The following is a 13,585-nucleotide window of genomic DNA, read 5'->3' on the forward strand; positions in this document are numbered from 1 at the left end:
TGTATTCTAGGTATTGAAGTGATCTTTTACCGATTCTCTTTTAGGATTTTTGCATCATCATCAAACATTTTTTAATACTTTTCTCCTCCAGCATTTTATAATGAAAAATTTGAAATTGGAAATTGAAAGAGTTGTGCTGTGAGCACTCATATACCCACACCTAAACTCTACAGTTAACATTTTCTGTATTTGCTTTATTATATATCTTCTATATATTTCTTATCCTATATCCTATTATATATCTTATCTGTCCATCCATCATTCTGTCTTTTTAAAAAATGTACTTCAGAGTAAGTTGAAAACATTACGATACTTAATCTTTACCTATGTCATGCATATTGTTAACTATAGAGTGAGGGTCGTGCTTTGTTTGTTTGTTTGGTTTTTTTTGGTAAAATTTATATACAGTCAGATGTACCAATCTTTAATGTACCGTCAGATGAGTTTTGACAAATGCATCCAGCTGTGCAACTTAAATCCCTACAGATACAGACCATAGCCTTCACCTCCAAAAATTTCCTCATGCCATATCAATAGTCTTAATCACTGTTCTGATTTTTTCACCATAGATTAGTTTTGGTTGTTCTAAAACTTCATATAAGTGGATTCATAGAGTACTCTTTTGTGAGGCTTTTTTCACTCAGCATATTTTTGAGGTTCGTCATTGTTGCATTTTCTAGTAGTTCATTCCATTTTGTTACTCTTGATTTGTTTTTAAGGCTCAAAAATATTTTAGGCAGAAATTATTTATCCCTTTCTGAATTCCTGAAGCACTTGATTTACGTTATATATCATAGCTACTCGTTTATCTTCACTAAGTCTTTAAGCACTGTGTTCTCATAACATGGTTTATAGAATATGCTCAATAAATACTTGGTGAACAGTCTATGGTTAGAAGTCTTTCTTATGGCTTTTGTTACAGAGATCCCAAACTTGGGGTACAATTATAATGTGAAATTGGTGCTTGGATAAAGACAAGAAATCCCATTTACAGTCTGTTATCTCCCCCCCCCCCATGAAATCTTCATTTTTATAGTGAGCAAATAAGAGATTTTCAAGTGATGACAAAGTTGAAAGAGACCATAATTGTTCTTTATCATACAGGGATGAAAAATAAGAACCAAACAAATAAGTCTGTTGTCAATTATGTTTTGATCTTTTACTTTCTTGGACACATTATTTTATTCTTAATACTATCATTACCACATTTAAAGCCCCTTTGATTTTATAAAATCATGGTGTATGTCTGTTATTTGTTAAGAATAGCTTTTTTAGAACCAGCACACATTGTTGCCTTCCTTAAAACAGGGCAGGTGAAAAGTTGAGATTCCTATAGGATCTGAGAAGTGGAGAAGCTTTTGAGGTTTTGCCCTCCTTCCTTTCTTCACTTGTTATCCCCATCTAGGTCTGTACTCTGTAAATCCAGATAGATAGGTGGGTTAAAATGGAAAAGTTATTTATGGGTAGAGCAAGGGTGGTACAAGAGTTTACCTTAGGCAAGTTTCGTAGTAGCCAGTTTTTGTCAAAACTTTGTTTTGATTGCTGATTTAATATCAATATTCATAGTAATTTATTAAGTATACTTGACATAAACTGTTCCTGTCTTTTAGAATGACTGTATATTTAATAGAGCTATGAAACAATTGGAGAACGTTCAGAGAACAAATGGGCAATGGACTATGTTGCAAAAGAATGTGCTGCCTTGTTAACCCTGTCCATTTTTAGATCAGTCCGGCTGATGGTGAAATGCAGAAGTGTTTGCCACATACACAGGTGCAGTGTTCTGCAGCTGTTGGAAATATTTGCCCCCTACGCCCCATTTCTTCACATATAATTATGCTCTGTTTAAGCCACTAAAGCTAGAAGATGGGATTTGAGAACTTGAATGTATGTTTACAAAGAGGTACAACTCAGAGACGATTGGTCATTTAGGTAGCTGAATTTCACTGTGCCTAGATGACTGGATGTTTCCAAAGACTAAAACCTAGCCTTAAGGTCATAGAGTTTTAAAATTATGAGAGACTGGGGGCGCCTGGGAGGCTCAGTCATTAAGCGTCTGCCTTCGGCTCAGGTCGTGATCCCAGGGTCCTGGGATTGAGCCCCACATCGGGCTCCCTGCTCCGCGGGAGGCCTTCTTCTCCCTCTCCTACTCCTCCTGCTTGTGTTCCCTCTCTCACTGTGTCTCTGTCAAATAAATAAAATCTTTAAAAAAAATTATGAGAGACTGACTTTGAAAGTGCATGTCTACAGTTACCGCTCTCCAGATTGAACTTCTTGAGGACACAAGGCTTATATATTTTCATTTTTAATCTCCTACGACTAACTAATCTCTGTCTGGCACATAGTAGGTACTTGATACATGTTTTTGAATATCTTTTGTTGAAAGGTGAAGCCAAATTGTTTAGATGTAGTACTAAATCAGAAAATTATGACTTTTTTTTTTTTTAAACTGATGCCTTTTGAGAAGTTTTATAGTAGTCTTATGAACAAAATGCCATGGCAGCAGAGAGAAGGGGAGTGACTAATGCTGCCCCTGGTGGTCATGGGTCACTTTATATTTTGATATATCACGGAAATCTTTGCCTGGACTGCAATTAGAGAACTTGGTTTTGAAGAGTTTTCCATATCTAAGAGATAACAGTGTATTCTCCAACAGCGGTGTCTTTTCCTTATCCTCATTTTGGGCCTTTTTTTCATGCATTACATCACAAGGAGATTAGAGTTTAATAATTCCATTTCTAGAGAAGAATGCTTTCCTTAAACTAAATAGAACAAATATTTTCTTTTCTGTAGTTGTTCTTTATATAATGAAAAGAATGTAGGCTTTGAAGTCAGGTGTAGGATCGAATCCCAGCTTTTAAAACTGTTTCCTGCAAGGAGGCAGCCTAACCTCATCATGCATCTGTTTTTCTGTCCATAAAAATGGAAGTAATACCTGCTTTAAAATAGTGGTAAAAGTTACCTCTTGAGTACATGGCATCAGTATTCCTGGAATCTACCAAGAGTTTAATAAATATAATTTCCTTTTTATTCTAAGGAAAAGGCTGTAGAGTAATCAGGATTATGGTAACCCTTTGGCATTGGTGAAGCTGTTATTCTAGGAGACTGCAGTATGCCTTCAAGCTGCTATTCATTCAGTATATATTTAGCATCAAATATCTGCAAGGCATTGAGATAGGTAGAGATTTTGCAGTCTTGTTGGGGGAGGAAACAAACAACAAATAGTTAAATTATAAGTTAGCAGAGCTACTGATAGTAAATACATTGTGGTTCTGAGAAGGGGAAGGTCACAAGGAGCTGCGGTGGTTAGTCATTCTTCATGACTGTAGCAGAGCTGCACGCAGGACCTTGAAGATAGAATGAAGGAGAAGGACAAACATTCAGGCTTGAAGAAGACCAGAAGGATTGAAGGCTCAGTGTCTTCCTGGCGGAACTTTTTTTTGGCTTTATTGAAATGTAATTGACATATTACAGTGTGTAAGTTTAAGGTATACAGTGTGTTGATTTGATACATTTATGTATTGCAAAAATGATTACTACCATAGCATTAGCTAACACCTCCATCCTGTCACATAATTACCACTTTTTTTGTGTGTTGAGAACTTTTAAGATCTACTCTCTTAGCAACTTTCAGTATTATTAGTTATAATCAACATGCTATGCATTAGATCCTCAGAACTTGTTAATCTTATAACTGGAAATTTATATCCTTAGTAGTTCCCTGTTTCTCCCACTGCCCAGCCCCTGGTAACCACCATTCTACTTTTCTGGGTTTGGCTTTTTTGGATTACACATATAAATGATATCATACAGTATTTGTCTTTGTCAGACTTGATTTCACTTAGCATAATGCTGTGAAGATCCATCCATGTCACAGTGGCAGGATTCCTTCTTTCTCCTGGCTGAGTAATATTCCATTGTGCCTGTGTACGTGTACACACACACACACACACACACACACTCTGCATCTTCTTTATCCATTCATCCGTTGATGGACAGTTAGGTTGTTTGCATATCTTGGCTGTTGTGAAGAATGCTGTAGTGAACACGGGGGTGCAGATATCTCCTCAAGATCCTGTTTTCATTTCCTTTGGTTATATATACCCAGAAGTGGGATTAGCTGTATTATAGGATGGTTCTATTTAATTTTGGGGGGAACCTCTGTACTGTTTTCCAAAGTAGCTGCATCAGTTACATCCCAGCAACAGTGCACAAGAATTCTCTTTTCTTTCTACCTCTACCAATACTTGTTACCTCATCTTTTTGAGGGTAGCCATTCTAACAGGTGTGAGGTGATATCTCACTGGGATTTTAATTTGCATTTCCCTGATGATGAGTGATGTTGAGCACCTATTCATGTACCAAAAAATGTCTATTCAGTTCCTCCTGGCAGAATATTTTGTATACTGATTGATAATTGATGACAGTTTCAGGTATTCAGAACAGAAGAATGTCGAGGCTGACTGAAATTGGAGTCCGTTTTCTCGAGAAAGCAGGAGGAAAGCACCCTGAATGTGCTGTTTCCTCAGTTTTCCTGAGTCATGAACAGCAGATCATTTATTTTCTAAATGCTTAGGATTCTTAAACTTAATTGAGAGACTGGCCTGAACCCTTATTATATGGGCTTTTCTTTTTTAAAGCATAAGCTGAATAAAATGAATTCTGTGAGATTTCTTGCTCAGAGTAATATATTAAGAGTCTCCAAGGTCCCTACATTATCTGTACCTACTGACTCCTTTAAATAATCTTACTGGTTTGACTTCATTTCTTGCTGTTTGCCCTCTCCACTCTGTTACATTTCCAGGAATAATATGGCAAGCATGCTACCACTTCAAAGCCTGTATACTTCTTGTTCTTTCAGTCTGTAAACGTCTTCTTTCTGGTATCCACATGGCTTGTTACCTATGTTCCTTCAGGTTTCTCTTCAAATGCAGTCCTCTTAGTATGGCCTTCTCTGACCATCTTACTTAATACTGCTTTCCTCCCTCACGTCAAGCACCTTTCCTGCTGTTTTACCTCCAAAGCGCTTAAAACCATTTGCCATACCGTATATTTTTATTTTTATTTATTTTTTTAAAGATTCTATTTATTTATTTGACAGAGACAGAGACAGTGAGGGCAGGAACACAAGCAGGGGGAGTGGGAGAGGGAGAAGCAGGCCTCCCGCCGAGCAGGGAGCAGGGAGCCCGATGCGGGGCTCGATCCCAGGACCTGGGATCATGACCTGAGCCGAAGGCAGACGCTTAACGACTGAGCCACCCAGGCGCCCCATACTGTATATTTTTAAAATGTATTTGTACCTGTCTCTTTTGACCTAAGCTCCTTGAGGAAAGGAGTTTTTAAAATTTTATTTACTGTCACATTTCCAGTGCCTAGCACAAACTACTCAATAATTATTAAATGAAAAGCTTTTTTTTTTTGAATTGTGAAAGAACTTTGGGCACCACAGGCTTTTCTTCTTTTTACTGCCATTGAGTGACCAAAATGGAGCCTTTCTGAGGAAAATAGCAATTTATTTGATCAACATTAAACATATATTTGTGAATACATTTGTAGGTTGATACACTTCATTTTTTCCTTTTTATCTGGGCATTCATAATGGCTAATGAATTTGATCTCAGTGTAAGAGAATGAAGAAAAGTTAAAGGATCATTAAAACTATTAACATTTTTGGAATTGATGTGAAAGAGAGGTTTGGAGAAGGAGAGTCAACTGTGTGTCTAAGTACATAGAGTATCACAAGGTTAGAATTACTTCCTTGAAGAAAAATCTGATGGGAAATCATTTGATGATTTTGGGGGATCTAGTAGTATAATTAAAGAAACGTTTTTAGCAATTTGAGTTTTACAGTCATTAGGGTAGCTTAAAGGGAAGAGAAGTCAAAATATGAAGGACATTTACAAAGAAAAGTTTGGTATATTTGAGGTTTGACATAATCTGAACAAGAAAATTGAAGGAGAAATGGTGAAACCAGGAGGCTTTGAGAAAAAAAAAAATAAGAGAAGCTCTTGGGGGTGTAGGATATAAAGGAGGACAGTACTAGGTCTGAAATGGCTTCAAGGTTGTGCCGATTAGGGGACAGAAGAGGAAGGTTTGAAATATCAGTGTGGCATTATCATTGCTTTAGGATGAGGGGTAAGAACTATAATTTACTCTTAGGTCCATGCCTAGAAAAGAGGCTTGTAGATGAGGTGGCACTTTTTTGCTGTGGGATGCTTTTGGAATATGGTTTCTTCTCTATAAATGCCCAATTGGCGGCAGGGGTGGGGGGGGGGAAAGAATATTTTCACTAGGGGTGGCAGTATGTGTGGTTTCCATTAAATATTGTAGGCAGTTTGGATGAAATAAAAGACACTGGCATGTGGTGTTTGAAATACTGAAGCGATTTGGGGAAGAAAAATTAGATGTATAAAGATGCTGCTTTTAGGGGTGCATGACTGGCTCATTCGGTTGAGTATAAGACTTGGTATTGGGGTTGTGAGTTTAAAGCTGCACGTTGGGTGTAGAGATCACTTAAAAATAAAAAAGAATCTTTAGAAAAAAGATGCTGCTTTTAGAAATGAGGGCTTTTGTTTTTTTTAAAATTGCTGTTTTTAGATGGAGTTTTCTTTATAAAACTTAATCTTAGGGCTACTTGTTAACTCAATAGGTCTGTTAATTTAATAGGTGACAGTTGTGGTTCTAGGTGGTTGTTATAAGCATCTTTGTAGCAAGCATTTTGATAATAAGGTAATTTTACCATAAAAGATAAATAACTGGCTGACAGTTTGGTTTGACAGTTTAGTTTCATTTCTCCATTGACCCAGTAGTCCCATTTTTATGTTACCTAAATCTTAGCCAGCCCTCATCATTGTCTGTACAGTGGTGCAGAGTTTTGAACCCATGTTTCCCATAAACTTTGGAATATCTATCAGCAGATATGTGACAATATGCCAAGAAGAAACAACGGCATAAAAGGCTTTCACAACACAATACGGAGCTTATTTACAAATATGCATCCTAGTATTTATGAACTGATACCTCTCTTAATGAAGGAAGATATTTTAGTGTAAAAAAAAAAGTGCAATGCTGAACGAGGAGACAAATCAACAAGGAAAAAAATTGTATAATACTATGAACAAAAGGCTTTGAAGACAAGTGCTTAGGTACAGTCCACACAATGAAATTAGTTATTTGCACAGTATTGCCATGAATCTACACTATACATTTTGATGTATTCAAATATTTTGTAATTCGTAATAAAGTCCTTTTAACTTTTTATTCACCGCACATGTTTCCTTATGTCCTTTTTAATGTGTCCTTTTATTTTTTTGTGATTTTATAGCCAATTAGTTATGCTGTGAAATGCTAGTGGTTGTCATAGGAAATTGGGGAACAGTTTTTTTTAACATAAGGTGTATAGGATGGAAAGTATGTTATTGGCATTTAAGATACACTCTCGGGTATCTCAGCCTGTTAGACAAGAGGCAGAAATCTAGAAGGATACAAAGGGCAGAGCATTCTTTCAGCAGAATAATTGTTCTGCTCTATAGCTTTCTTTGTTATCCTGTCCCCTTCACTTCCCAATTGCTTTGAACGTACCCTTCTCAGCCTTCTGCAGTGTTAACACACGGGGTAGAATAAAGAAATGTGGATTTAACCTAGATAGCACAACCAGAACTTTTTGAGCACTAACTATATGTATAGTACTATGCTTGGCTCCAGGCACACAAATATGAGTGACACATGGTCTCTGTCGTGAGAAATTCACAGTAGGACAGTCTAGTGGGAGAACATCCACAATCTATGGTAATACTTTCTTAGAGATACTTGTAGAGTTAGTTTTTCATTTAATATTCTTGACAAAAAATGATTTTGTATACTGTCAAAAAAATAAGGCTATCATGGCTTTTCTTCATAGACATTAAAACCTGTTTTTTAGAATTGCATGTTTTAATATTTTTTAGAGTTATTCTTATAAAGAGCAAATAAAATACTTGTTCTTTTGGTATCGTGTGACCAGTTTATTTTAAATAGATTGACAAGTCATTTTCTGTAATATATTGAACTAAATACAGCTTTATTTTAAATTGTTCAAATTTTACATTAATAAAAGTGTTATTAAAAAGTATCTTCAGTACAAGCCTGTTGTGATTCATAACATTTTATTTAATCTTTAAGCTATATTTTTTCTTCTTCCTAGTCCCCTACTAAGTACTTTTGATCTTCTATCATTCAAAAATTTTTCTTTTCCAGCATTAAAACCCTGTTACTCTAGAAAAATGTCTAAAAATCCATTAGCAAAATCCCTTTAGATCGCAGGATACATTTTTCCTTGCTTTTTTTTGTACCTTGTTAAACTGGTCTCACACATGAAACTTTCTTAGAATCAGGCAGTTCCTGGTTCCTATGGGACTTCCTGTTTTCTCAAATAAAAATAGAAAAGCACCTCAGAAAAGAAACCTGGTCAGTGTGAACTACTTTGTAGGCTCAGTTAGTCTTAGTTGTGACCTGGATTATAGATATCCAGGTATCTGAAAGCTCTGAATATTTTTGCATGTAATTTTCAAATAGATGATAAGGAGGAGATTCTAAATAACTATGAGAGATACTACGTGTTTAGCCATAAATTTGTTTGTATCTTTTTTAGGGGAGTTGGGTGTAGGGAAGTTGGATGGAAAGTGCTAAATCCTTTTTATAATATATATTGGCAATACAAAATTATTTAATATTGAGACAATTCTTAGCTACTTTGATCTGTACATTTGTTTCTTGCCACTTTTCCAGATGTTAGCAATGAGTAGGAAGTTTTTTTTAATCATTAGAAGTCAGAATTTTGAAAGAATTTAGTTTTAAAAATCATCTTGTAGATTTCCTTAAGTAGTAACTGCTTTTAATCTATATTTTGAGGAGAAAGCAAGTTTGGTAGAAGCAATGTAGTCAGTAATAGTAATAGGTAACATGTATTAAGTGCTTGACACTAAGCCAAACATTTTGTATGGTTTATCTCATTTAATCGTTACAACAGCTGTATAAGGTAGGTATCATTGTTACATCCTTCCTTTATAGGAGAGGAAACTACAACTTAGGGTAGCTAAGTAGATGTTAGTTCACGATCATGCTGCTAGTAAGTGATGGACCTGGGACTTGAACCCAGACACTCAGACACCAGAGCACTGCTCTCAGTTATTAATAGAGAAAACCACAGATTCAGAATAAGAATGGTAAATATAGTAAGTCTCAAAAATTACTACCCTAACCTTTGTTATCATCAGTTTGTTTACACTTTGCATGTTTACATTCAGTTTTAGCAGAGTACATGCTGGCATTTCAGAGGGCTTGTTTAGGGGGATTCTCATTCTCATCCTCAAATGATGCTAATAGTTCTCTTTTTTTCTTTCCTTGATAGTAAAAAACCCCTTTGATGAAACATTTGGAAAAATACAAGTAAGTAGAAGATCATAATACTGATATTTTGTCTCATGTTTTATATGATAAGATACTAGGATGACTGTCAACTAAAAAATGCTAATTTTACAAGTTCTTTTAAGCTGAAACAATTAATTTTCTTATTTTGAGTATTCTTTAATGATAATATAATTAAATCTGAAACAGATTTTTCTCCTAAGAGCTGAATTGCTTATCACTTTAAGGTAAAAATCAACTGCCAAGTGAAATGGTATTGGCATGTTATCTGGGGATCAGGTCTTAACCTTTAGAGGTATGCTTGTTTAAGTTGCTGGATATTCTGACAATTTTTGTCCTCTTTGCCCTCACGTTGTCTCTCTGGATCTTTTGTTCATAGGCGTACCTATTCAACCATCAGGAAGGCAAAGGATTTAGAAAGAAACATGATTCTTAGGCTACCTATTTATGATTTCTTTTTATTTAAAGGATCTATAATACTAATTTTAACCTAAATTTTACTCACCTGAAAATATTTTTCACTTACCATCATTATAGGCACTTCAAAGATTAAGGTATTGGAGCTTATATTATAATGCACAATTAGTTACTAATTTACTAAAGGAATTGACAGTAATATACACCTGTATAGAAAACATTATTTGTTGTGCTTAAAGGATATGTAATAATGTGTAATCAAATCCATAGAATATTACTTTAGATTGTTAGAGTGGGATTTTGTATTGACTGTGTTTAATGATATTCTGTTGTGATACTTGTTTTAAAAAAGGTTGATTTTATCAGTTATGATATTAAGTATAATGTTGCTGTTGGCATCATCATTTAAATCCATACAGTATACTCATTGCACATTGGAAATACAAGACCTTATTTTCTTCTATATAATTTTCCCCGTGGGAGAAACTGAAGTTCTGAACCTCTAAATAATAGTAATAATTGTAATGTAGATACTGGCAGTTCACTTATATTAAGTGCTTATTCTGTGCCAGGCATCATGCTAAGTGTTTAAAATCATTATCATCATTTAATGAGAGACTTAATATAAACAGTTGAACATTTCCTTGAGAAAATTGGCTGAGAATAGAAGAGGGAACTATTTAAAGGTGACAACATACGAGAGAATTTGGGAGAGTTGCCATACAGTTTGATTTTTATCCACCCAAGAACGAGAACTTTGCTTCAGAGAATGGTATGCCTTACTAAAAGAAAATCTGGACCTTACCAAAATAGACAATTGAAAAGTAGCTATTTCATATTATAGTATAAAATCATTTTTGTTTAATGAAATGTTACTTGAAAGCTTACTTTAAGTATGGATTCATTTGCAGATCTTTAAACTTGTTTTCAGGGTGATTAGGAAAGCCAGAGTGAGACACCTTTCAAGCTGAATGTTAGGAGACAATTGGAAAAGCAGTCAGATTAGAAGACTGTAATGAAACTATTAGTCAATATAAGTTTCTATAAGAGTGTAACTTTAAAATTTGATTTATATGTTTTTCAGATTTATTTCTAGTTTAGCATATTGGTGCTAAAGGTAATTGAACCAAAGCCTTTCTTTTTCTTCCTCAAAATTGATCACATTAATAATATATTACATAAAAACTATCATAATTTAGTTGATCATGCACTTGAGACCCTTGTAATATATAGATGGTCATTTTGAATATTTTGGAATAATATTTTGCCATTGGAAAAATAATTTTTTAGAAAATTATAGTTTAGCTTTTTGGGTGCTTAAATTCTCTATGTGAGAATGTAACAGTGTGTATGTTTATTGTCTTATGGTATTCAGTTACATCTGATTAGATTTTGTTATTTTTTTCTACTTAATCTAGTCCAGTGTTAATATCTGTGAATCAAAAGATGAAGTTTATTCCCAGGCCTCTGATATTCATTAGAGATGTAATCACAGAGCACAGGTGTCAAATTTTTGGATTTAGTTTTGTTTTTGAAAGGGGAGTGGGAATGGGCGTGATCAGGACATATGAAAGAAAAGGAAATCGGTCTCTTCTCCAGATTAAGGAAGGAAATAAACTTCGAAACTCTTAGCTACTTTAATCCCAAAGCTTAATCAGATTTACCTTGCTTTTATGTATCGAGTCCACAAGCTTTACTATCATTAGAACTCTTTCTCATCCTATTATATTGAACATATTTATTAAAAATGATTTTGTGGTTTCATATATCACAAATGCATAGCTTTCAGAATCTGGCTTTCAGCCACAGCAGTTACTTTTTGATGTCTGATGCTTACAGTTTGGATTTTTAAGCTTACACGAAGATAAGGTCTGGCTTGATTCAGAATCTGCTTGAGATAGCGTTGAGGGGGGAAACAAAGCTAAGCGTTGGAGGGCAAGTAGTCGGCTGAAGGAATGTCACTTGATCTCTATCAGCCATCTCCCATAAAACCACGGACTCTGGTGGTTTTGGGTAGTGGAACCTTTAACAGCATGAAAATAAAGGGATGAAGTTGCATGTCATTAGAGACATAAATGTTAATTTCCCAACTTTTTATATCCCAGTCATTTTTATCCAGTATTACAGTTTTGTTTGACGCATCAGGAAGAACGGAAATAATAAAGATACAGCTCCCTTAGTGAATCATGAATTAATTCCAAAGAGTGTGATAAGCTTACCTCCTCTCCTAACTTAAACTCCTCCATTGCTTGTGTTGGTCCTTCTTAATTGTGATTGCTCTAAAATTGTGGGTCTCATTGCCTTCAACTATTTGGCAGGGAGCTTAGACATTGCAATGGTCTCCTCTCTGGTTTTCTTTCATATGTTCAGAGTACTATTCCTGATGCACAAGTCTGTTTTATTTTCCTCCTCCTAAATTTTTAGAATGAAGTCAAACTCTTTGTCTTGGTTCCTAGCAGTTGATTCCAAACTATTTTTCCAGTAGTGTGCTGAATCAAAGATGACTGTTTATGTAAGAAACATAACCAGTGCCTTTATGCCTTTGCTCATGCTGTTTCTTCTGCCTATAATACTAGTCAATTCTGTTCTTGTGAAGTCCAACTCAAATATTCTCTCTTCCATAAATGGATCTTCCTTCCCTCTCTTTTCTGTATTTACATTATACTTTGTTTGCAGCTCTAGCACTTAAGTATGTTTTTTGCCCTTGAGAGCAGGAATCATCTTGTTTACTGGGCCTCTTGCTTTGCTGAGAATAGTTCTTAGCTCCTATTACTAGATACTCATTAAATGTTTGTTTTGCTTTAATGGTTCATAAATTTATACAGGACCACTTTGGGGACCTAGGAGAGGTTGAGGATCAAAGTGTCAATACTCATTCCCTTATTGTGTGGTTGAATCAGATTAAGACAAAACATGAAGGGCAGCCTTGAAGTCTCATAAGAACAATATATATAAGTATGCATTGTGTAAAGGAGGATTGGGAGCATTGCTTTGGTGGTTGGGGGAGTTTGTTGTACAGAAGACTTTTTTTAGCACTAACCTTAGTGCCAATTTCCCAGTCAATCCTCGAGAAAGTAAAATGTTTAGAGTGATGATTTAGATTCTTAGATTAAGGTTTTTTAAAAAATACGGTAGCCATTGTTTAAATGTGAATTTGTCTTCGGATTGTGTAGCTTCTATGATTTTAAATTATTTACTGTTTTTTTTTTTTTTAGTAAGATTATTTGGTACATGTTTTTGAATTGGATATTTTATAATTTCTTTTAATTTTAGGAAAGTAAGAAAAATCTTATGATGAACACTTTATACAAGCTTCATGATCGATTGGCACAGCTTGCAGGTAATTGTTTTAACATTCATAGTGTCTAAAAGTGTTTTGAAAATTAATTTGTATATGTAGCATGCTATATCAGTAGAAGGAGTTTTCCCAAGTCTTGTGTTATGTTTGCAGATTTTCTGTTTAGAAGTTTTTGTTACCTATACAAGAGTAGTTTTTATTTTTACAGATATATTTAATCAAGGCCTTTTTCCTTCCTGCCCATATGTATTAGATGAAATATATATCATTCTAAAGTCAATCAAATTTCTTTATTGCATTAGTAGTAATAAGAAATTTTGAAAGCTTACATATCAGTTGGATTTGGGTAAGCAGTAAATTAACTAAAACCCTAGATTAAATATAAAAGTGTAGATTTTCCTTTGCTGGTTGATTAGGTATCATTTCCTGGGATAAAGTAAATATATTCTAGAATATATTTTATAT

At 34.7% G+C, this 13,585-nt stretch overlaps 1 protein-coding gene across 1 annotated transcript in view; it reads left to right on the forward strand.

Moving 5' to 3' along the window:
• The window catches only part of LEMD3 (LEM domain containing 3), a 64,640-nt gene that overhangs the window by 17,563 nt on the left and 33,492 nt on the right, over positions 1-13,585 (forward strand). The window contains exons 2-3 of the mRNA XM_036094127.2: positions 9,389-9,426; positions 13,096-13,162. Of these exons, the coding sequence (XP_035950020.2) occupies positions 9,389-9,426; positions 13,096-13,162 (105 nt within the window). The remainder of the gene's footprint in view (positions 1-9,388; positions 9,427-13,095; positions 13,163-13,585) is intronic.

This window comes from Halichoerus grypus, chromosome 6 (genome assembly GCF_964656455.1).
Source record: "Halichoerus grypus chromosome 6, mHalGry1.hap1.1, whole genome shotgun sequence".
Taxonomy (NCBI): Eukaryota; Metazoa; Chordata; class Mammalia; order Carnivora; family Phocidae; genus Halichoerus; species Halichoerus grypus.